Source organism: Labrus mixtus, chromosome 13 (assembly GCF_963584025.1).
Source record: "Labrus mixtus chromosome 13, fLabMix1.1, whole genome shotgun sequence".
NCBI classification, from domain to species: domain Eukaryota; kingdom Metazoa; phylum Chordata; class Actinopteri; order Labriformes; family Labridae; genus Labrus; species Labrus mixtus.
Genome location: NC_083624.1, coordinates 7,553,970 through 7,580,167, shown reverse-complemented (window position 1 = coordinate 7,580,167; position 26,198 = coordinate 7,553,970). Strand labels below are relative to the sequence as shown.

The 26,198-nt window shown below is 40.6% G+C and overlaps 1 protein-coding gene across 1 annotated transcript in view; it reads left to right on the top strand.

The window, feature by feature from the left end:
* fstl1b (follistatin-like 1b) overlaps window positions 1-26,198 on the top strand; it is a 29,823-nt gene that overhangs the window by 908 nt on the left and 2,717 nt on the right. The window contains exons 3-10 of the mRNA XM_061053477.1: window positions 18,705-18,806; window positions 18,900-19,029; window positions 21,150-21,182; window positions 21,361-21,491; window positions 22,673-22,791; window positions 23,338-23,450; window positions 24,712-24,822; window positions 25,563-25,657. Coding sequence (XP_060909460.1) covers window positions 18,705-18,806; window positions 18,900-19,029; window positions 21,150-21,182; window positions 21,361-21,491; window positions 22,673-22,791; window positions 23,338-23,450; window positions 24,712-24,822; window positions 25,563-25,657 — 834 coding nt within the window. The remainder of the gene's footprint in view (window positions 1-18,704; window positions 18,807-18,899; window positions 19,030-21,149; window positions 21,183-21,360; window positions 21,492-22,672; window positions 22,792-23,337; window positions 23,451-24,711; window positions 24,823-25,562; window positions 25,658-26,198) is intronic.

The following is a 26,198-nucleotide window of genomic DNA, read 5'->3' as shown; positions in this document are numbered from 1 at the left end:
AAAAGAAAAGAAGTGTTTGCTTTGTGTTTGCATGGCTCTCATCGTCAGTTTTTGTAGGATTTGATGTGCAGAAAAACGCTCCGCGGCCCGGCAGCTGCTCTGATGGCACACAAACAATGTGTTTGGGTGGTCAGACAGGCTGAGACAGCATGTGTGTGTGTTTGCTGGTGTACTCAGGGAGTGTGAGAATGCTCACCTTATGGGTCTCACGCTGCAGCTCTAAGTAGTCCGGCCTCTGAGTAAACACAGAGATAATGTGCTGTGAGATGAACTGAGGGAAAGACCACCTCCATCCTCTTATCTGAGCTCTCAAAGAAAAAGAAAAAAAACGGTTTCCCCCCCCCCTAAAATATCACACAATTCCTCCAGAGCTACTGGAAACCCAAATCAATACGAGCCTGTTCCATACAGTAGGCCGATATGTACAGTTTCTTTCATGTGAAATGTCATCATGTTTTGGTAAACTTGTCTCATATTGCATTTAAACTAGACGTTGTATTTTGTAACAGAACATAAATGTAGTAAAGTCATTCAGCTGTGAACACCTAGCCTTAGCGTTGCCTACAGAACAAGTATGCAGTTGTTATAGGATTTATTTGACATATTTAAAATACATTTTAAATCATCGTTGTTAGACTAGCAGTTCAACGCTGCTCGCTGCCTTCAACGCCACATGTTGCACAGCCTGACTTCATATTTTCTCTCGTCTTAAATAGTGCAAAAGGGAGTTTTTTTTTTTTTAAAACAGGAATGTTCTAGAAAATTAACTTTGTACAGTATCAACTGTGGTTGAATAACTTTCTCATCTGCCAGAATTGAGTGGTGCATTTTATCATTGTATTATCAAGCATTGGCAGCTGGAGTTTAGCATCACATTGATGTAGCACTTGCTAATGCTAATGGGATATCGTTTAGCATTCTTGTCTTAAGAACTGATATTAACACACAGCTAATGTTGCTGTTAGCAAACGGCCACTCGTCATGTAGATAACACAGCAAAATGTAAATCACCATCGAGTGAAATAAAACATCCTCAGATGATAGTTCTTCTATTTTCTTCTGATTTAGACGTCTCAAACCTTTTAATGTTCGGGGCTGAACTACAGAATATTTGTTGCATGATTATCTGTAGCTGTGTAGGTGAGCCAGGCAGATGTCAATCAAAATGTGATTAGACCCGCCCACACAGTCTTTAGAGATCGTCTACACTGCAAATTTTTAAACAAGCTTTTGTCACTTGTGATTGTCATGAACATTAATCATTACTCAGACGTTAGAGGACGCTTAAAGGAAGGGTTGGTAAGAAAGAATGGCACAGAGAGACGGAAACCATGGGGTCACTTTTCAGACCCTTCAACTCCATCAGTTGTCGCAATCGCTGAAATGTTTGGTGCGGTTTGTCTTCTGGTTATATTTTAATCCTTTCTCGTCGCAGCCTCCTCCTCCTCCTTCTTCTTCTTCAGTCTCTTTTCCATGACAGTGACCTTTAGAGCTGACTCTCTCTGCCTCCTCTGGTAGATGTGGAATATCTCAGACGGCGGTGAGGTGCTTGGAGTTCAAGCTGGTGCACAGCAAAAGGCTAGAGTACACACAGGGAGGCATTTTGATTGGATCTTTCCATCCGGTCCTCACGACAGTGATAGGTCGGAGTTTTCACAGGAAGATCAACAGCTATAGAGACGACTGCTCGTTTTGTCTTTCTGTTCCATGAACCGTACAAGGCGAGTTTATTTATGTCGCACATTTCAACAACAAGGCGATTCAAAGTGCTTCACACAAAACATCAAAAAGCATCATGACAGAGGAAAGAAAAGAAACATTAAAATAGAACATTTTAAAAAATCACTGAAATTATTAAATCTGAAAATATGTTCAAATAAAAATAATTCAAATGAAATTAATTGAAACAAAAAAAGTACAAATATAAAAAGAGTTACAAGTTACAGTGCAGAGTTAAAGTTTAAAATCTTATTAAAGCTGTTTAATGAAAGGCAGCTGTAAACAGGTGAGTCTTCAACCTGGATTTAAAAGAGCTGAGAGTTTCAGCAGACCTGCAGTTTTCTGACAGTACGATAGATAGTGTGTTGGACCCTGCCAGACGTAACCGATACTGTTAGCGTCAGCTGGCTAATGTTAGCAACTGACAAGCGAGGAAAACACACACGCCGTATCCGTGTATGTAATAATAATACTTTATTTGTAAAGCACTTTTCTATACAAGTAACAAAGTGCTTTACAACAGAAAATATAAAAAAAAATATATAATAATTGTGATTCTGACATTTCTTCCCCCACACCCCTATTAATGAGCCTCTTAACTTTGTTTTAAAATGTACATTTTTGTGATCTTAATCCAAAGTATACACAGGCTCTCACAAACACCAGGTGGTGGTTGTTTGGCGATCACAGCTGTTGAACACCTGGCTCTGCGTTGACTCCTCTGTTGACCTGAACAACATGTTGCAGGGCTGAGGGGACTGAAGAGGGGGAATAGCTGCGGGCTAATTACAGGATGGATTTTCAAGCACTTGCAGCTACCGCCAAATGTGCAACACAAGATAAAACCAATTGTCTGCTGCCCTGCCCAATCCATCTTTATGGCTTTACACAGATGGACCATTTAAGTGTCTCTATACTGCCACAACAGTCTGAAATGTTGCCCGACCTTCCACCGCTGTCCCTACAGTGTGTCATTGTGCTCGGGGTTTATTGGACTCATGGTGTTGATCTCTGAGGTATGGCTTGGTGAAGACAGAGCACACAGAGGAGTCTGTTGAGTGTACCCGCTGAGGTAATGAGGAAGCATTGGTAGAGGCATCAATTCTCTGGAGGTAATTACCCCGATAATGCGCGGCCTGTTGACCGACCGTGGGAAGGGCCCTGAAGTGACATTCCAGGTGCTTCTACAAGTTGGAGCGAAGCTATCGCAGGAGGTGATGCGATGAGCCTCCAGCGTGTGTGTTGAGGTAATGTTGTGTACACTGTGTAAAAAAACCACTGATGAAAACAGGCGTCTTTGTGTGTGTGAATTGATGTTGCTCACTTTCTGGCATGAGTGCAGGTTATTAAAAATCTGGACACCAGTTTTGTGATTTATCGTAAAGGACAGTGCCTGTGTGCTCCTCGAGGTGAGAAATTGCAGCGTTTGAAGACAAGCAGCTCAGAGATGAAGTGCTGTAGGGCGGCCTGGGTCGGGACTTAATGTGTGTGTGTGTGTGTGTGTGTGTGTGTGTGTGTGTGTGTGTGTGTGTGTGTGTGTTTGCAGGTCTAGAGAGCAGATATGCATCTTGTGAATAAAAATGTTGAAGAAGTCAAACACACTGGGAGCTTGATATGCAAAGGAGGGTCGATAGTGAAAGTTATAAGAGTGTGCCACCACAGGGGGAGAAACATGTGTGCGTACACACTTGTGTTCATACAAACACAGAGAAAAAGGAGTGTTCGTGTTTTTGTGTTATTATCTTATTATCTCGCATCATCCGCTGTGACCGGGTGGAATGACACAGTGGTTAATTTAGTTATCTGCACCGGAATCCAGAGCTGGAAAAACACAGACGTCAAGAAAGAAACCAGACGGCCTCTCCTCCTCTCCTCCTCTCCTCCTCTCCCCCTCTCCTCCTCTCCTCCTCTCCTCTCCTCTTCTCCTCTCCTCTTCTCCTCCTCTCCTCTCCTCTCCTCTCCTCTCCTCTCCTCTCGTCCTCTTCTCCTCTCCTCTTCTCCTCTCCTCCTCTCCTCTTCTCCTCCTCTCCTCCTCTCCTCTTCTCCTCCTCTCCTCCTCTCCTCCTCTCCTCTCCTCCTCCTCTCCTCCTCTCCTCCTCCTCTCCTCCTCTCCCAGACTGTTCAGGAGCTGGGAGGCAGAATAATAAGACAGTTTGAGAAGCAGTTTCTTGTTTAGGGTCCCAGATTTACAGACTCTGATTTGGGCCAGGCAACCCGCTATGTTGCCATGTTGATGCCCCCGCTCCCTCTCATTCATTGTGGGCTAAAAATATCTCGCCCAGGTGTAGGGAACAAGAGCGAGAGGGGGACGCTGTGTCCTCTGTCTGTTTCAGCCCGCTAATTACTGAAGCCAGCATCCATCCAGTCATGGATCATGCACAGGGGCCGGAGAGCTAGAGTGATGTTAAACTGAGTGGAGATGGAGCCACAGGGTGGAGGAGACAGAGGGTGAGGTAAGTCTTGGCTGTGGAGTGAGGGGGCACAGAGAAGGGGGGGGGGAGGTGCTGCGTTTCATGTCCCTGCAGTGTGTACTCTTCACTCTTGGCTTGGCTTAAAAGAAGCCCTCATTTAGCGTATACCAGCTGTGCCGGTGTCTTATCATTACCGCTGCTCTGCACTAAAGGCTCCAAACACATAAATGAACACGCACACACACAAATGACAAAGAGCAGCATGAAAGTGTGCTCCAAGGAGTTTGACTTACTCATGCATACTCAAAGTGCAGCATGAGGAAAGGTGAGGAGGTCTAAATCAGAATTTCAGCAATGCCTCTTTGACTGGAGGTTATAAGTCGGGTTGTGATGATACATAAATATAATTTTATGCATATTATAAATAATCAAAGGCTAATTTTTTAAAGATCCAAAGTAAAAAAAAAATGGAATCCACATCATCATCATCATGAGTCCCTGATGGATAGAGGTGGCCAACAAATCTGACAGAAATTTGATTTAATGGCTTTATATGTGATTTTTCACACTTAAATGTAGAAATCAAGTCTGAAAATAACTCTGTGAGTCATGACTGTCTACAATGGGTGTAACACCCGAGTCCCACTGTCTGTGATGTTTTCAGAGTCCTATCTTCAGTTTGTTTACATCGCCTGGACGGCCGGCTGACTCCTCCCCTCGTGTATAAAAGTTGTTTAATTGAGGGACTAGAGAAAAGAAGAATAACATACTGTACTCACTGCTTAACTGTGTTTCTAGATCACGCTCATTTCAGGTAAATTTACATGCAGTGTGAAGATACGAGCATAATAAAGATCGCTAGCATTAGCATGCTAACACAACAATGCAGCGCAAGTTGTTTTGGTTTCATGCTGGTGCTCAAGGGCAACATCTGCTGGAATGTATTTAGTTTACTAATATTTGGGTGTTGTTGTTTATTTAATTATTCTACACGTTAATAGATTTTGGGTAATATTTTCTTTTTGCTAGTTGTTTGTTTAGTAAATTTAGTTTTGCATTAGTATTTTTGTTAGGTATTTGGGTAACACTGTGGGCACTAGAGGTTATTTAAGTAAGAGGCAGGTAGAGGACCAGCATGCACCTGGGTGGGCCTATGAGAGGCAGCAGGAGACACAGGAGTTTTCTGAACCAAAAACATGCAGATCTCTTGAATGGACATTGGACTTCTTTTGCCTGTGTACATCACATTCCCATGGTGCATCAGTGGTCCTTTGATGATGTTTGATATTAGTTTATTTAGATTTTGTTTTTGGACAAATAGCCACTACACAATTTTTAATTGAAATAAGCAGAATCATCTACTACAAAACTAGTTGCATTAAATGGACCAATACTATTATCATATATTTATTTCTAGAATTGTGATGAAACCTGTGATTATAACCCCTCTGGTTATAAGATAACACAGTTTCCCATCATGAGACTCTTGCTCTTTGGAGCTCACAGTTAACAGCAGTAAAGCAACATCATGATTATCACATGTCAGAAATCAGTTTGGAATTCAAAGGATTTTTCTGTTTCCACTTCAGTTCAAAATGGCCAAAATACTTTTAGGGATAACTCATCAGGCAAAAAAAACCCTCACACAACCCATTAACCTCCTCCAGGGATCATCTCGCATCCAGCAGCCCGTGTAGAGGACGCACCCTGAGATCAGGCCCTGCATCTGTAATGCAGTTTGTTTGGCAGTAAGGAGGTCACTGTGGGATGAGTGATTAACTGGCTGCCGTTGTTGTCGCTGTTAAAATTCCTCCACCTTGAACCAAAAACGCCTTGACGACTGCTGAAGAGTAAAAGTTTTACCTCAAAGTGGTTTAATTTGTGATGTGTGTGATGAGGCTACACTCACTATAACTCACTTAGTCAGTGTGAGTTATTCAATCGTGTTGGATACATTTCAGTTTTCTTTCCTAAAGCTGAAAATCTCAAATATTTCCTTGTTTCAGCTTTTTTTTTTTTTTAATAGTTGCTTTTCCTTGTAGTGTCTTACTAAGATAATGGAATCCATAGAACATTGTCTAGTCACAGTATTATAAAAGTCTTGCATAGAAAATGTTGCATGGAGAATAAAAGTCCTCATGGACCGTCAGCAATTAAATGCATCTCATGACATAACACCCATGTTTGTAATGCACTGATGGATTTGTGTCCATTAATCTGCTTCTTATGAACTTTCTTTGACACAGGGACACTCCAGGTCAGCATTTCTTTTGGTTGTAAAAAGAGTTGAGCAGAGGCCAGACTAACCCTGGGAAAAAAAACAGGTCAAACCTCGGTCCTCCAGGGAACATAAATCTGAAGACCTCACTGAGGTCACAAGCTCTCCCCCCAAAAAAAAACGATTTAACTCATTCTGCGTCATTACAGAAGTTTGAAACAGTCACACAAAAAAATGTATGCTCAAATGTCAGCAACGTTTCTTTTTCAGAGAATATAACCACATATCTTATTATTTATTTAGAGTCCCTCTGCACCTTTAAGAAAAAGCTAAAGACCCAGCTCTTTCATGAACACCTACTAACTTAATGATGATGGTCTCCATATTATTGATGATGATGATGGTAATGACGATGGTTTTTGTTTGATAACGACGACTCATAAGATGGTTTCTATACTGATTAGAGCTCTCAAGAACTGCCCTCAATGTTGTGCTTTGCCTCTGGTCACTTCCTGTCAGCACCTGTGTGTCCAATCAGACTCAAAGCTGATCGTTTGCTCTTACTGACATTGTTCCCTTTTTTCTAGATCCTTGCTTGTGTTGTTCTTACTCTCTGATGTACGTCTCTTTGGATAAAAGAGTCTGCTAACTGAATTGTAGAATTTAGGGACCCGGGCTGATACAGACTTTATTTTTTTCAAAGATGAGGTTATGTCGCTATCTATTCTAATGTTGCTTTTGTGTGTTTTGAAGCACGATAACTAAAAATATATGGAGCTGTAAACACAAGGCACTAAAAACTGCTGATATGGCAGTATGGTAAACAGCTTTGCAAAAAGTGATATTCATTATTAAAAGACCTGCCGTTACTACATATATTCATAAATCCTGAAAAACAGTATATTAAAAAATGGTTGATTGTACTGCCGGAGCCCAAAACAAACCACTACTTTATATATATTGTTTTGTTGAGAACCTTTTCTTTCATTTCTAATTGAATTTAATATTTTCAGATCTTATTTCTTTTATTTATTCATCAAAGTTGAGCTAAGTTAAGGAGACATCTCATATAATGTGATGAGCTGTAATTGTGCCTCTTTGTAGATTATGAGGCCGGCTTTGTTGAATGCATGGACGACCGTCCCGCTGACTGATCACACCACTGCTATGATGAAAGTGTCAGTCTCAGAACAGATTTGAAATGGCTGCATACACAAAAACCCATCCTACAGAATGAAAACAGGCCTTTTCCTTCTACAAACATGTCCCAGCCGTTTGCCCCGATACTGGCCTCAAAGACAGAGCAGAGAGAGGAGAGGGTAATATACTCATTCCCCTGGACTGAGCCTAACATGAGCCCCCTCCCTCTTGTTCTCCCTCCTCTCCCCCTTCTCTCCTGGCGATGGAAAAACAGCCAGAATATAGCAGGGTAGGGTGAACGAGGGGAGAGAAAAGTGGCAAAGTGGACGCAGAGAAAATGTGAGCTGAAGGATTTAGCTAAAATTGTGTTTAATTTTTGGACATACAGTCGAAAAAGAAGGCAATCTAAGTCGAAAAAATCTGGATAAAGTTGGCGTAGTTGAGGATTGGATTATTGTGGGGACAGGGGACACTTTAGTCACAGCAATGTGTCTACAGAGGGGAGGGGGACGCCTGGGGTGTAGCTGTGTTTGCAGCATTTTATGTCCTCTGGTGACGTTTTAACTGCTAGCAGATGTGACTCTGCCCAGACCATGATGTATTTCCTGCTTTTCTTAACACTCTCTTACTTTCTCCTTTTCACCCTTTCCCCCCTTGTTTTTTCCCTTCCTTTCCTTTCTTTCCATCTAACTTCTTTTTCTTTGTTTCTTCCTCTTCTGAATTTCCTCATTGTGTAGTTTTTTATACTTCAGCTCTTGAACATGGCCTGTGGGTGTAAAAGAAGAGGCTGCAGACGAGGGTGACATCATCCTGTCCGTTGGTACATTCCTTTCGCGCTGAATAAGAAGCAGGCATTGGAGAAGCAGCGTTAAAAAACTGGTTGATTGCTAGGGGTCCCTTTGTTTCTTCAGGTTAAAATCTTAAACACAGCCCCCCCCCCAGGAGAATGTTTGAGACCACCCTGTCGAGCCCTTACAGAGAGCTCATATCTTTAGCAACCCGCTCAAATTAGTCTTACTTTGGCCTCATTTTTCCAAGGACACATCCTGCCAGCTCAACGATCAGCTCATTCTCGCAGAACTGCAAGAAATACTTACCAGGCATCTCGGCAGAAAGCATGTCAATAGATGATAGATAGATAGACAGATAGATAGATAGATAGGAACTTTATTAATCCCTTGGGAAGGTTCCCTCAGGAAATTCAGATTCCAGCAGCAGGTAACACCAAAGGATAGAACAGCATACAGATACAAAGAATAAAATAAAAACACAAGTTATATACACATAATATACTGTACACAGTAGCAGCAATAGACATGTCTAAATAAAATATACCGGTACAGATTTATAATAAAATAGCAGCAGCAATAAAAAAAAAAAAAGATGGTGTCATTTTGTGGTTGAATATGTGTTTCACAGCCGAGGCTTTTTGCCCGTCTGATCTCAAGAGGCTGTCAAGCTAAGAAAGAGATGAGTCTGAACCTGATTTGATATGTATGAACGTTGAGTTGAACAGATTCTGAAGCAATGTGTAAATTATTGAGGGCAAAATGCTACAGCTTTCTGTAATGATTCACAAAAGAGAGTCTTTTATGTTCCTCCCATGTGAAAAGTTCCTTCAAAGAGGGAAACTAGTTCATCGTCTGTGTAGAGTCGAATAAGAGTGTTTATCATTTCGTCTTTGGCTGTGCTCCACTTCTGCACTTCTTGTTCGGCCTGCCCAGAGCAAGAGAGCAGGGAGAAGGAGATCTTCATGGCTGAGGAGATGAGCTGTTCAGTTGGAGCCGTCTAAGCGGCTGGCATGAGCCTACGACTCGAGAAACTGACGAGTGTTTTACAATCCAGAGCTGGAAAGACGACACAGGAAGGAAAAAGCGTGAAGAGATGGAGCTGGGGGGGGGGGGGGGGGGGGGGGGGTTAATGGGGCACCTCTCTGACCTACATACAGAGGAGATTTTTGGCTCAAGGCAAACTTTGTCGGACCCCAGCTGAGGCACAACATAGCTCAGGAATGCACCCGCCCGACTCCTTAATTCCTTCACTTCTTTTCCTTCACTCCATTATTCCATCGCTTCAGTATGTAATCAGAAACAGGCTTGTAAATCACTGGAACGCATTTCAGGGTTGTTCAGTTATTTGCTCTGCGTGCCATCTGTCAGTTTCAGACTGTGAGTTGCAATGGTGAATTACACAATGAACTTGTGTAAAAAAGTCGTTTTAGCGTGAGAACAAACAAGAAATATTAGCGTTGGGCTTTTAGTAAAGGGAAGTTAAACATATTTACTTCCTCAAAAATCAAAATGCAGTTTGTTTCTCATACTTTGGACACATTGCATCACTTTTAAGAGTTTGTTTAGGGCTGCCTCCTGAAAGTTGATGAAACAATTAATCATTTATGACGACTCTTAAAGGGATACTTCACCCATTAGCATTAATCTTTGTATCATTAGAAACCTGGTAGTATTTTTGAATGGTCGTGCATCCCGCCCTCATTTTCCCCTGAGATGTGAAATCTTTGTATTTCTGAGTCTGTAAAGGAGCTTCCAGTGACGCAAAATGACAATTTTTGCGTCACTGTTGCAGTTAGCGGGGTGAAACTACAACGCTAGTTCCTCATATTTTCGACCACTGAAGCTACAGACCAATCACAGATCAGTGGGTGGGAACTCACTCTCAGAATCGAAACTTAACATCCGCCATATTGCTTGGAAGCTATGCTAACAGGCTCTAACTGGCACCAACTTCAAAATTTATTTCACATTTCTACTACATATATGACCCAATGTCAATACAGATTCATGTTTCAACGGGTGAAGTTTCCCTTTAATAAACTCACATTGTTGGAGACAAGTACACAGAGCGATGTGATCTTTTTCTGGGGTTTTTAAATGTAGCCTAAGTTTCCACAGAGGTCTAGCTCACTCCAAAACAAACTAACCTGGTAATCAATATAACCTGGTAAATAAAGCAGTTTGACATCAGCCTTTCTCCATTTTTCCTGAGAGGGGCAGAGGCTGTAAGATGGGCTTTGTGCTGAGCTACTACTTGTTTGATTTTGCTCAGCTTTTGTTTGTCAGGATTTGTACATAGCACTGTCCTCCTTCCCCCAAAAACAAGTATATCAAAGCAGTAACATGTTAATGTGTTTGTCTTTCCAATGCCTCTCAATGGGGCTTTGGGGACTGTGAGCTGAGCTGCTGTTAACACCGGCTCAGACAGTATCTCTGGGTCCTCTTTAAGTGATTTAATGTGTAGCTGATGGCCAGAACTTGCCATTTACGGTACGACTCATTTATGTGTCTTACCAGTTAAACTTAAGAACCATATATGCTCATAGGCTTTTTGTGAGGTGCTATACTGATCACAGGAATAAATAACTCTCATATGAAACAACCAAATTCAAGATTCTGAGCCGTGAACATCCCTAAATTTGTTCAGTATGATCAGTGTGAATCTTGTCTGAGGATATGTCAAAGATGAAGCTACAAGCAGCAACTGGTTAGCCTAGCAGCTAGCTTAACCTACAGCCCTAAAATGTTCAACGTTGTCGGTATCAGTTTTCTGAACGCCCGCAAGACTTAAAAACTTTGTATGTAGATTTTTTGCAATAAACATGGCTAATGTTTTAATTTTTTTCCACCTTTTTGTCTGTTCTTATTACTAAGCTAAGCTAACCCATAGCCAACTGAAGCTCAAACTATATGCACATAAGAGTAATGAGTGTGAGTGCAGCCCCCAAAATATCAAACATATGAAATCAAATGTTCAGTAGAACAATTCTGTTTAAATTGGAAGTTTATCTGATTTAATAATTCCAGTAAAAATCATCTGAGTGTGGAGACAGACTGATGCCTGGAGGACACAGTCGGGAGCTTGAAAGCCTGCCTTGACTTCACAGCCTCATCTGTTCGTATCAGCATCATTGTTATAACTCTATAATGAGTTTTGAAATATTATTTCTTTGATGAATAATTGTGAGTTTGGTGGGGGTGGGAGGTTAAGTTTTTCCAATCATTTTCTTTTTCTCATTTCCTTCTCCTTATTATACAGTCAGTAATGTGGAACTCGAAACAGCTGCTTGGAGATTGTTTGTTCTGTTGTTGTTTTGTCACGGTTTGTGCTTTAACAAATGTGAGGAGAACATCTCTTGAGAGGCATACTGAGTGGAAATGCATATCATAGTGTCCAAAACTAATTGAAACACCATAACTTATCTATCCTCTTGCACCTGCCTGACTTATTATTTTTAATAATTCAAGTTTCCATATAGTGTAATATTTTATTCATGGAAACACTCGCGATCGAGTTATTGTACCTCAGTGGAAAGAGGAGAAACGTCAGGTTGTTTGTCTCCCTGAATCAGGGTCATCAATACACCAGAACTTTAAACTTTGATAAGCTACACGTTAAAATCAAACAATACTGATACCCTGTTTTGATAACATGGCATCAAAAATAGAAGTTCTAGGCACCCATAATCAAGAAATGTCTCTAATTACCAAAAGATGTAGACCTACTCCTGCACACTGTCTAAACTGCACAAATACCAATGTGTTAATGCAATCATGACAGTGTCACCTCATCTGCTCTCTGTCTATTTGTTTTTTATTTAATCAGGAAAAAGTCTCATTGAGATTAAAAATCTCTTTTACAAGAGTGTCCTGGCCGAGACAGGCACAGCTACAGGGTTTCAGACATAAAACACATAAAAACAGGAATCACAAAAAGAATCATTCATCAGAATCTGTCATAAGTCATCAGCAACAAAGCGATCAAAAAGGATCAACACGAGTTAAAACATCTACAGTCAGATATTTCTGCCTCCAGATCATTAAGACGACCTTTAAAAACATTCAAGGAAACCAGCTCCTGAAGATTTAAAGTATCTTGCAACCGATTCCAAGAAGAGGGAGCAGCATACTTGAACGCCCTTTTTCCTAATTCAGTACGGGCTTTAGGGATGGTTAGAAGGTGTAGATGTTTAAGACATAGATGTAAGTTTTGCACCTTTATGAGATGCCAAAACAAATTGCAAAATTACCGTTTTTTGCTAATCTATGAATTTGAACGGACCACTGCTGCAACCTCTCTTTTGCTCGCCGCGGCTTAGGGGTTAGAAAATATGAATTGAGATCTTTAGGGTTTTTTTTTTTAAAAGCTTGGGTACTTCAATACTATCCATAATTAAAATAACAGACATTCTATGGTTTGAAACACATGGGATCAAAACATTTTTAAAGGCTTCATATGTGATTTTTTTGATCCAGCAGATGTCGCCCTTGAGCACCAGCATGAAACCAAAACAACTCGCGCTGCATTGTTGTGTTAGCATGCTAATGCTAGCGATCTTTATTATGCTCGTATCTTCACACTGCATGTAAATTTACCTGAAATGAGCGTGATCTAGAAACACAGTTAAGCAGTGAGTACAGTATGTTATTCTTCTTTTCTCTAGTCCCTCAATTAAACAACTTTTATACACGAGGGGAGGAGTCAGCCGGCCGTCCCGGCGATGTAAACAAACTGAAGATAGGACTCTGAAAACTCTGAAAATATCACAGACAGTGGGACTCGGGTGTTACACCCGTTGTAGACAGTCATGACTCACAGTTATTTTCAGAGGATATACTTGATTTCTACATTTAAGTGTGAAAAATCACAGAAAGACTTTAAGGATAGGGCACACCTTGTATAAATGACCTTTGACCTCTGTGTAATGCTAACTGAATATCTCGAGAGTATGACCTCAAAGACGAGCAATGACTCAACATCTCAATGACACCGTAAAAGAAAAGCTCAATTTTTAAAGGATTCAATGCCGGCTTGTTTCATTGGATTGTATATAATTAAACTCTGTGTGCCCGATAAACCCCGTTAAGCTGATTAAACAGATCCTGATCACGACAGAAAGAAACGTATCGTTGCATATTTCATTCACAGTAATAAACTCGATGTTTAAGACGTTTAATTTTTCGAGCAAAAATTCCTCTGAGCTGTTTTCTCTCTGTAGGCGTCTCCATGGACGGCGTTTATAATCAGTAAGTCAATGTTGTTTATGCTAATGAGGGGGCAGGGTGCATTGTGGGTATGGATTCATGGTGGCTGTGTGAAATGACACCCAGAGGAGAGAGGCATTGATTGGCCTGCTCAGATCAACGGGGGCATCACAGATACACACACACACATGCAGTTAAAGGGCGGATATGCTCCATTAGTCATCCTGCTGTGTGTATGCAGAGACATGCAGATGGATGTTCTAATGGGTATTTAATGTGTTAGTGCGTTCAGATGAAGCAGTGCTGCTGGTTTCACTGCGTGCGTATTATCAGTGGGTGGAAAATGAGAGAGGCTTTTTCAATTTTTTTCTGAACTTAAGCGTGAATACATTGACCTTTTAATTCCAGTTTGCCCCAGCATGGAGCCGTTCAACATGTGGCAGCACGGGAGAGCATGCACCATTTACCTGTTTCTTAATCGTCAGAATTTCTTGCACAGCGTCTTTTTCTTTGTTTCTCTCTTCACTCACCTTTTTTTTCTTCTCCCCCTTACTTCCATCTAGCTCTGCAAAGCTCGTCTCGTCTCGCTGCCGTTAAAGGCCACTGCACTGGGAATAAGACAAGGCAGAGAGAATTAAGTCACACTGTACTTCAGATAGGAAGATGAAAGCATGCACAGAGCGGGCTTTGAGAAATATCACTTAAATCTCCCAATCTTTTTCACATAATTTGAACCCTTTACTAAATAGATTGAAGCAGGAATTGGGGGGAAAAAAGGGGGGCGGCAGGAATTGAGGAAAATGGGCTGTGAAATGTGCATAAATACAATCAGTTTTTTGTGCTGGAGGCACATTTCTGTATGAAAGGCGATGCTTAATCTGTAATGATTCACCAGTCACTTATTAAAGCTCCAGCTAATGTGATTGGTTTTGAATAGGAAAAAATGCAAATAAGGATTTGTTTGTTGCTCTGAAAAATTGATGTAATTTAAGTAGGACACCCACTGTGGATGTGTTTGAGATTGTGCGTTTTGTTTATAAAGTCTGCTATGATAGTGATACGGCTAATAGCTGTGTTTACATCAGTCAAGCATCCATAGTGCTGAGGTGTTTAGAGAAACTCTATTATGTGCTCAAGCATCTGAACTCGGTTTGTGCAGCAACTCAAATCTCCCTCTGAGTTGAGAAACATGAATACATGTCTGTGACGTTTAAACACCTTTAGATGTTGTCATCACTTTAAGCCTTGTGGACAGGAGTGCTGGCAACTTCAGCTTCACAGTATTCAGTTAATATGACGGTTACCCAGCAGCTAGTTAGCTTAGCTTAGCTTAGCATGAAAACTGGAAAAGGGGGGGAAACAGGTAATCTGGCGCTGTCCAAAGATAACAGATCATGTCTACAAAAAACTTCATAATAAAATCTTGTTTACATCTCATGTCTTTGACATTAATGTGTAGTCGCCATGGCAACCAGTAGAAGTTCCAGAAAATGAAACACATTAAATGTTATAAGTGAGCTTTAGAGATGCTGTTACAATCTTGACCTTTCAACCTTTAACAACCCTTCAGTTGTTGCCTTTTAGCTAGCTAAGCTAACTGGAAGTTGAGTTTAGCTTTGTATTGAAAGTACAGAATTTCTCTCCATTTAAAAAAAATAATCTTTTTAACTGTTTTGAACGTGATATGTTCTGTATGAGAAGTGATACTTGGAAACCTTGTGAGTGGTCTCTTGGGGATATTAGTTACTAGTGTTGTAGTTAAGACCAAGTCTGGACGTTAGCATTTGAGCGCCATGGGGTCTAACGTCTAAAAGTCAACAGGGATTTTGAATGGGTTTGTGGTTAGACTCCTGAAATAAGGTCTGTGGTTAACACAAGCTGAAGAGATGTTGGTGTTTTGTTAGACCACATAAACTACGTTAGGTAATACCCCCACTTGTGAAGTTTGAAGTTTTTACTCATCTTTAAAAAGGTGGTTGCTAACAAGTGGCTAAATGTGACTACAGCGGTTGTCGGGGACATTAAACGTCATCACGCCGGACACAGAGGGCGGGAACTCTCTCACTAGTCGGAGATGTCTCCTGTAGGTTTAATCTTTAGGTTAAGGTGAATATTATGTTAGTAAACTATTTATTAAGCTACGTGGATTAGTTTATCGGAGATCGTCTGAAGCTGAACGCTAGTGACGTCACAATCATCCGACCGCGGTGTAGTTAGCTTGTAGCATAACGTTAGCTTTTTACTTCTGTCGGGCGCATTAACGCTTCAAACATCATAAAAATGGCGTTCATCTGTGAAGATTATCCTGCTGAACAAAACGCCTACGCTTCAGAAACGTGTGTTTAACACAGAGATTATTTTCTGCAATGATCCAAAATCCAATGAAAACATCCCAGAGGAGAATTCTCATTAGACCCCCATGGTGATGCTACTTCAGGGTTGGCCTACAAAACCACGTCATATGGTTTGTTCTCTATTGACTAGCTCTCTCTTACTCTCCCCTTCCACCCCGTTGCTGCGCTAACATTTCTTGTTAGTACTCAGCAAACTCAAACCAGTAGCTAAGATTTAATAGCTAATATTAATCAAAAATTATCTTAAACCATTGATTAGTTGAATGTGTGGCAGCTACATAACCAAAAACCTGCACTTCTTGTACCCGTGTACAAGACATATCCAGTGTGGTGATGAAAACCAGGTAAAGGCTCTTAAACCAGGACACTAGCATACATGTAACTGTACTCAGTGGTCCCCTTGATTCGTGACCACAAAAGGAAGTCTCATTATCCCAGCTCCTTTGTTTTCAGTCCGTCTGTCAGTCATAAAAATCTGCACCACATGCTCCGCTGTGATCCTATTATGGCTCTCGGCTCAATTTGCCTCTTTTGATTGACACCTCTGTGATCTTGTCACAACAGGAGCCTGTACATGTTCTCACCATGGCAACAATCCACTTGAATCAGCTGGTGCCGGTTTAAAAAAAAAAAAAAAAGAGAGCCTGGTGCCTGTGTGTTCATTAGCTAAATGTCAGGGATCCTCTTGTGCTCGCAGAGAGAGAGACGGCCAGAGACGAGCTCTACGTTTGGACCAGATTCATCTGAGGAGCACATCCATTATTCATGTTCTCATCGGAGGTTTCTACAGGTTTCAACAGGCTTCCAGCACATCTGTGTCTAACAAACTGAATTGTCAAAGCCATGGGGATAGCTTTGAAGATTTTTCCATGACCTCAACTTTGGAGTGCAAGTGTGCATGTGTGTGAGTGTGTGTGTGTTAAAATCATGCATAGAAATGAACCTACAATCCATCGGCTCTCACCGCTTTGGGGTTAAAATCTGCTATGTTGCTGTACTTGCATGTGACTGCCTCCACCCTGCGTCCATCTTGTTACATTCTGTCATAAGTGAGCTTATTATGAGAGTTTCAGTCACAAGAGTCCACCCTCACTTTAACCTACATACCAGAATCTGGACTCAGAAACACACACAGCCAGCTCACGTGCAGTCACACACACACACACACACACACACACACACACACACACACACACACACACACACACACACACACACAAGGCCAACTTTGTGGCTCGCTCTTACAGGAAGCAGCAGCTTAAAGAGAGAGAGGAGGAGGGTGGGGAGTCTAGAGGAACAGGGAGGAGAAAAGATTTCACAGAGCATGGGAATGGGCCCAAAGGAAAACACAGCCCAGACTCCAGATGTGGAAACACCCTACACACACACACACACACACACACATATATATACAAACACACACAGATAGTGAAAGGAGGAGGTAATGAGGGTCATAAAGCTGCTCTTGGAGCTCCGCTTGGCGTCTCGTGATTGGTCGGTTTGTTGCTCCAGTGAACTCATTTTTTGGAAAGTGGACCGGCAATCTTCTTCGATAAACAAATGATGAAGAAACAACGGGCGAGAAGTTATCAGCAAGAGTAATTAGACCGAGTGAAAGAACTCAAGGAAACACAAACACTTGAAACATAATGAGAGACACTCATCTCTAGAGATCATTATGTTTTCACTAAGTGTTCACATGCAAAGATAATTCTGTTGTTTGAATCACAGCAGGTTCTCATTAGCAGCATTACCCTTGTTTTCCTCTCTGCAGACAGAGGCTTCACTATTTCAATACTTTTTTTCTAAGTGGAGTACAGTCAGCTGTCACTACTTGAACAAAGTCTGGGCATCGTTGACATGGCAACTACTGAAAAAAACACAAGTGGGACTCCACAGACCTCAATCGAAGTGCAGAAGATAAAAACATGAACTGAGTGCTGAGGACCAGAAACAGACTAGTTAAACATCTCCATCTTGATCCAGTTCTGAAACAAAGTGAATCACAGTGAAGTTGAATCCTGTCCTGAGTCATTACCGGGAAAGCATCATCTTTCGCACAAGGACAAAAAATGTGCACAACTTGACGAGAGTCTGAGTCATGAGCACAAATTAAAACCTTTCCAAATGACTGTGTTGAAGAGGTGGCGCCATCTAAAGGAGCGGTGCAGTCAAACTTTGCAGGACGGCTCAGAATTCAAAAGTGTGTGTCTGTGTGAACAAACAATACGATGAAGAAGCAGTTTAGCCGTTCTTTCATTTGGATAATAATCGACAAATATTTTGATTTTTTTTAAACCCCATTCGGTCATATTTGTATAAGTTTGTTAGAGGAGTTAAAAAAGTAAAGAAAAGGTATATATAAAAAAAAAATCATGGTGCAAATGTAACAAGATCTAGAGAGAGCATCTGTAGTTAGACTTATGGAAATCTATGGGGAAGAAGCCCCCAAATATAATCATATGTATCAAACTTCACAAGTCATAGAAGAAAACAGTTCTTTGAGAAAAAGTAACAAAAAGAAAGTATTTTTCATTCTGCACTCACTGTCTGTAAAATCTCTTTCTTGCTTGCTTACTAAATTAAAAAAAGGAAGTCTTAAATCAAGTTATTTAGCATGCAGCAAAGAACTCGCTGCAGGTATTGGACGGAGAAGACTGTTTCATTAAAAAGTTGTGAAAGTATAAAGTCGTGGTTTTGAACAACAACATGTGTTGGTAATATTTCACAGAATGTTGCAAACAGATTCACGAAGCTTTCTTAACGGCTGTGTTCTTATAGGACAACAGCGCCGCCCTGTGTGTGAAACGTGCAGGGAAAAAAATTCTTAAGTGTCCACCATGTGTTTCTTTTTCTTTTTTTTTAGGAGGTGCAGAGCAAGAGCAAAGTGTGTGCCAATGTGTTCTGTGGGGCCGGCAGAGAGTGTGCTGTCAGCGAGAAGGGGGAGCCCAGCTGTCTGTGTATAGAGGTGAGTGTGTGTGAGCACTAACAGCGGACAACAACGAGAAAAAAGGTAGGAGTAAGTATCCCATTCATTTGAATTCTCTCTTTTTCTCTCCAGAGCTGTAAGCCCCACAAGAGATCTGTGTGTGGCAGCAACGGGAAGACGTACAGAAACCACTGTGAGCTCCACAGGGACGCCTGTCTGACCGGCCTGAAGATCCAGGTCGCCCACGATGGACACTGCCAGGGTACGAGTGATCTGAGAACAACAGCACAACACCTGAAAAACTCAACAAAGGGGGAAAAAAACAATAATCTGGAGAAATTATAACAAACAAATAAGCATAAAGAATCTGGAAAAGGGACAAGAAAATCTTCCCCTTTTTTTTAAACTACTGAGAAAACTTAAATTAAGTTAATTAATTTAAACCATAGAAAATATGTAAATGCTATTTCATCAAAATATACAAAAATATCTGTTAAAGCTGATCAACATCATGTGTCATTATCTTGGAATAAGGCTATATGTTTTGGTAATATGTCTTTAAACCAGCACAACAGAATTTACAAGGCCAGTTTAAGACGTTTTAAGAATTAAGGTAAGAGGCAAAAATAACCTACATGTAGCAAACAAAGGTTTTAGAATTCCCTTAACATGATAAATTAATACTGCAACTCAAAAAAGTTCAGACTAAACATGGACTATTGAAATTAGATTATTCCTCTTGAAAATAAAACGTAGGCAAATGTATTTATTTGCCAAACGTATGAACAACACAAACCCAATCTATTGGATCAAACAGAAATGTTCAATGACTCAAAGATATGAAAAGTGTAATTTCTTTGCTGTGGTTTTACGATGGTGGATAAACAGTGAGTTCCATTGGTTGTAATTATTGTTCTTTTTTCTTTTGAGGGATTATAAGGACACAATTTTTTTAATCAGACATTCAGACTTTGACAAAGCAATTTTTTTTTTACTAAGTCTGGCCATTGTAGTTGTAGAAATAAAATTACCCATAATCAGTAAACAAGTTATAATATTTTTGATCAAAAGATCAATAAAGACAACAAATTAAATCAAGTAAAATGCTCCAACATGATCATTTGATTTACCTTTCTCATTTAATATCACAAGATCTATCTCAAACACATTTTAAACCAACATGTATATGATGATACTCATCAATGCTCCATTTAGTTTGAATCGTATAACTTTACTTTTTTATCGTATTGTGCATATTCAAGATTGCCATTTTTTTATTAGATTACACATTGAAGTCTTTATATGTGATTTTTCACTCTTAAATGTAATATAAGGGTTAGGGTTATGTAGGGTTAAGTATATCCTCTGAAAATAACTCTGTGAGTCATGACTGTCTACAATGGGTGTAACACCTGAGTCCCACTGTCTGTGATGTTTTCAGAGTTTTCAGAGTCCTATCTTCAGTTTGTTTACATCGCCCGGACGGCCGGCTGACTCCTCCCCTCGCGTATAAAAGTTGTTTAATTGAGGGACTAGAGAAAAGAAGAATAACATACTGTACTCACTGCTTAACTGTGTTTCTAGATCACGCTCATTTCAGGTAAATTTACATGCAGTGTGAAGATACCAGCATAATAAAGATCGCTAGCATTAGCATGCTAACACAACAATGCAGCAGGAGTTGTTTTGTTTTCATGCTGGTGCTCAAGGGCGACATCTGCTGGATCAAAAAATCACATATAAAGACTTTAAGTGTTAAATTAAGAAGCTCAAATTCTCACTAAACTAGAGGTAGTAACACACCGGTTTGGTGTGAGGTGAAGAGGCAGAAAGCCAGTTTCCAACCTTGCAGTGGGGTTGCTTTTGGTGTGAGTGCTGATAACAGTGAGTGTAGTAAATTAAAGCAGTTACTGTTTAATCTCTGTACTTGCCCATATTCATATAACTGATATTTGAGGTCAATGGGTTGATAGTCTACCATACAAGGCCATCCACGTGTCACTGCATAAAAAAAAACAGTGTGCTTCCACTCACACTCCTAGCCTTGACTTTATCCATGAATGCATCTAATAGTTGAGTCTTATCTGGAGTCAACCTTTCACTTTCTCACTACGGGGGATGTCACACTGTCTGTGTCTCTGCTGGGCTGAACATTGATCAGAGCCGGGGCAGAAAGAAGAAGTCAAGAATAAATAGTTATGTCACACTGTGTCACTTTTACAGACCTTTGGCCGAGGGCTGAATGACAGCGAAGTTTATCACTGTGAATGAAGTCAACCCTGTTTAATATATTTTATCTCAAATGTTGTAGAATTTCTCTCTTTTTTATATAGTATTTATCTCTTATTTTCTATTACTCTCTTTTTCTGTCATCACCTCCAGAGAAGAAAACCGAGCAGATTGCTGCCAGCCCAGGTGAGTGTGTGTGTGTGTGTGTGTGTGTGTGTGTGTGTGTGCGCACTTGCATTAGTATGTTTATTTATTTGTTAAGAACAATCTTGAAAATGTTATTTCGGTATTCAGATCAATATTAAAAGATGGATCAAGGTTCTGATCAAAAGATGACCTGTGGAAATGTTCTGGTCCCCTGCAGTTGTTTGCTATGCCGCTGATCGCAACGAGCTGAGGGGTCGTGTGATCCAGTGGCTGCAGACCGAGGTCGTCCCGGACGGCTGGTTCGTCAAGGGATCCAACTTCTCTGACATCCTGCTCAAATACTTCAAGGTGAGAAAAAAACAGAAAGAACGAACAGTGGTCTCTAAAAATCCTCACACTTGTTCCTTTACCGTTCTTCATACAGAACAAACCCAGTTCATTTATTCATGTGGGCGTCCTCTGAACAAACCTCGCCTCAGATTGTGTCTCATTATTCATGTGACGGACCCTTCAAGCCCGTCAGCTGATGGTTGTAATTCAGTTTAATGAGGGTCTCTGCAGAGGAGGACCCCTGCCAGTCTGTGCGCTGACATGAATGAGATTATAGCAGAAGTGGGTTTTTTTGAACAGTCGGTTTAAAAAGCAGGATTTATTCATCTGGATTTATTCTGCACATTTTAAAGAGTTTTCTTTTTGCTGATTCTCTACACGTCTCACACAAACACATCACATGGTCTCATTAAATATCTTTAATTATTTAAAAAGTCCTCTGGTCCAAAATCTTAATGAAACAAGCGACTCTGATATGAATTAAAGATAAGTAATGATTGTGTAGTCACAATAAAACGTTAGCCAAAAAAAAAACCTACATGAGTAGAATTTATTCTCAAGCTGATAATAAATCAAGAAATGAACTTTAAGTGTTTGTGCAAATTAAAAACTGTTAATATGAAAGTTACAAGACAGAAGATCTTCCTCCTCTTCTTCCTCCTCTTCCTCTTCTTCCTCCTCTTCCTCCTCTTCTTCCTCTTCTTCCTCTTCTTCCTCTTCTTCCTCCTCTTCTTTCTCTTCCTCCTCTTCTTCCTCTTCTTCCTCCTCTTCCTCTTCTTCCTCCTCTTCCTCTTCCTCCTCCTCCTCTTCCTCTTCCTCCTCTTCCTCCTCCTCTTCCTCCTCCTCCCCTTCCTCCTCTTCCTCCTCCTCTTCCTCTTCCTCCTCTTCCTCCTCCTCTTCCTCCTCCTCCTCCCCTTCCTCCTCCTCTTCCTCTTCCTCCTCTTCCTCCTCCTCCTCTTCCTCCTCCTCTTCTTCCTCTTCCTCCTCCTCCTCCTCCTCCTCTTCTTCCTCCTCCTCCTCCTCCTCTTCCTCCTCCTGGATACCTGGTACTAACACCAATATTTGAATCTTAACATGCACATCACACAAGTTTAGAAAAATATATTGTTACCTTTAAAATCTGATGTTTTTGTCAGGTTGCCATGGTAACCATATTGCATGTTTATAATTTAGCGCCCTTCTCATGTTTTTTTTTGCAGTCTTACGATAACGGTGACTCTCAGCTGGACTCCTCAGAGCTGCTCAAGTTCATCCAGCAGAATGACTCTGTCGTCGAGATGCAGTCTTACGCAGACCAGGAGAGCAACAAGCTGCTCAGGTCAGTGTGTGTGTGTGTGTGTGTGTGTGTGTGTGTGTGTGTGTGTGTGTGTGTGTGTGTGTGTGTGTGTGTGTGTGTGTGTGTGTGTGTGTGTGTGTGTGTGTGTGTGTGTGTGTGTGTGTGTGTGTGTGTGTGTGTGTGTGTGTGTGTGTGTGTGTGTGTGTGTGTGTGTCTGTGGGTTTGCTGCTGTCACATGAGGGCATATGAGGGGTTGAGGGTAAAAAAAAAAGTCCTTCAGTTGGCATTCATTATTTTTTGCTATCAAAGCTCTGGGAACATTTTCTTCTTTGGCAACGCTTGCAAACCCAGATATATATCTGTGTGCAGTCGGGCTATTTTCAGATACGCAGCACATTCTATGAACCCTATCTGTCCAGAGCAAACATCACTGAAGGCCTCCTATGGGAGCGTAAACACATGTGCTCTGTGGAAGCTCTGAAGCAATTATCATGTCTTCAATGTGTTTGTATCTTTCTCTCGAGTTGTATTGTAACTCCACTGAGCAGCTTCTAAAGTCTTGTTTACATGTTTGTTTGTGCCCACCAGGAGCCTGTGCATCGACGCCCTCATCGAACTCTCTGACGAGAACGCTGACTGGAAGCTGAGTTTTGATGAGTTCCTCAACTGCCTGAAGCCCGGCTTCAATCCCCCAGAGAAGAGTGAGCTTCATTCAACATAAACTGACAAAGACACACATGCACACACAGTTTATATTCATGCTTTGAATGAAGCGCGGGCAGACAGTCGTGGTAAAACAGCTAACATGGAATTGTGACTACAACTGTTTCCTGCATAGTTTGAGACACAGTCAGAGGTTTGTGGTTTCACTTCAGCCTGAACACTCGTCAGATGTTGAAATATTTAGAGTAAAGTTCACTGAAAAACAGAGGGGGAAATGACATTCACCACAGACCAATGAACACACACAGCTGAACGAGACTCAAGCACACATACACAAGCTGGCCACAGCTGTTTTTATAAAATCATCGTTTAGCACATAAACTGGGTCGGGGTTTATCATCAAAGATAAACTTCTTAAAGGCTTAATATGTGATTTTTCACACTTAAATGTAATAACACATTCTAAACCAACATGTCTGCTGATACTCATCAATGCTCCATTTAGTTTAAATTGTATAACTTTACTTTTTATCGTATTGTGCATATTCAAGATTGCCATTTTTTATTAGATTACATTTAAAGTCTTAATATGTGATTTTTCACACTTAAATATAGAAATCCAGTATATCCTCTGAAAATAACTCTGTGAGTCATGACTGTCTACAACGGGTGTGACACCCGAGTCCCACTGTCTGTGATGTTTTCAGAGTTTTCAGAGTCCTATCTTCACTTTGTTTACATCGCCAGGACGGTCGGCTGACTCCTCCCCTCGTGTATAAAAGTTGTTTAATTGAGGGACTAGAGAAAAGAAGAATAACATACTGTACTCACTGCTTAACTGTGTTTCTAGATCACGCTCATTTCAGGTAAATTTACATGCAGTGTGAAGATACGAGCATAATAAAGATCGCTAGCATTAGCATGCTAACACAACAATGCAGCGCGAGTTGTTTTGGTTTCATGCTGGAGCTCAAGGGCGACATCTGCTGGATCAAAAAATCACATATAAAGCCTTTAAATGTTTGTCAAAAGTCTTGAATTTGTATTCTTTTTTTCTGGGACACGACGTTCTGCACAGTTGCTGTTGGGCAGATTTTGTTCACTTAACAACTTTGACTTTCCAAAGACAATCGAGTTTAAAACTACAGAAAGCTAGTGAATGAAGTATATAGCATTTTGAAAAGCTGACCATTCTTCTTCATGGTAATAGATAACAGTGCTTTGCTGTTCATTTTAGCAATCTGCTACATTTTGTTTTCTTTAGTTTTGTCTTTATCGTTATCATGTGTGGTTCTGCAGAATGTGCCTTGGAAGACGAGACATACGAGGACGGAGCGGAGACCCAGGTCGAGTGTAACCGCTGTGTTTGTGCCTGTGGTAACTGGGTCTGCACTGCTATGACCTGCACTGGTGAGTTATGATACACAAACGTGTTTCTGTGGGACTCAATGTTATTTTGATCATTTTGGGGACACTCAGGCAAATCAATCATTCTTCATGTAGAGCAGATTTAGACCTTACACTTCTTTTCTTACTGGTTTTACTATTTGTATCTTCTTTTACTTCTTACTGTCCTTTTATTTATGCTCTTATCTTAACTCCTCTTATGTTTTAACTTATCTTACTTACTTTGTCTATTTATGTTTTATATGTATATATACTTTTTATTTTTATTAATATATATATATTTTTTTATCCTTTACTCACTTGTTTCTATTTCTTTCACTGCTCTTACCTTCTTATTTCTGTTATCTTTGGATTTTCTTTTAGCTCTTTTAGTTTCTTCCATCTTTTTAAATCTTTGCTCCTCTTGGTCTCAGCTCTTGTTGTTGGGTTCTTGTGATGGTTCTTATGATGGTTCTTGTGATGGTTCTTGTGATGGTCGGGTTATATATGTCTGTTGGGTATCGTGCACTTTGGGTTCTTTTCTGTTGAATTGTATTTAATTATTTTCAGTATTTTGTATTTGTTATGTTCTTACTGTTGTTTATGTTCTTCTGTGTTTGGTTTAGTTTGTTCTTGTTTTTGCTGTTTGTCAAAGCACTTTGTAAACCTGTGTTTTTAAAAGGTGCTATATAAATAAAGTTATTATTATTATTATTATATTAAACCAACTCACACATTTTGGATGTTTTCTTTAATCTTTACAGACAAAACAGCAGCTGTGGATGAGGCAGTCGATACTGGAGCAGAGATGACTGAGGAGGAGTGGAACCTCAGAGTGGCCGAGCTCAACAAGCACCAGGTCTGTGAATCACATCATAACAAGTCAAATAAGAATAGCGGGTGTATCGTATAATTTATTTACAGTGCACTACAAGTCGTTTGGCTGCAGTCACAACTTTTGAAGTGTATATCAGGGTCCCATTACTGCCCACTGCTCATATGATCCCACTGGGTTAGAAGGTCCATGAAATATAGTTGGCAGGAGCCAGAAAGCAAAAGTGTCTGCTTTGAGATTCCTTCAGGATAGACCTCTGGGTTTGTGGACAAAGAGTATTTGAAATCAAACTGCTCAGCCAGCACAAAAAACAATCCACAGAGGAATATGCTTGGGTGTAAATTTTCGATGTGACTGTGTGTACCAACCTATCACAGCTCAGTGAGCCAGGGCGTCAGCAGCTCTATGCGTACTGGCTGGAAAAGTAAAATAATAAATCAGACACTGTGAAATAAAGAAATGTTGTCTAAATTAGATCAATGAAACTTTGTGATGAATCAGGGTCATCAGGTTTTATTGGTAGTTATTCCTTAGAGAGAATATCAAGAAGTGTACTGAATGTTGC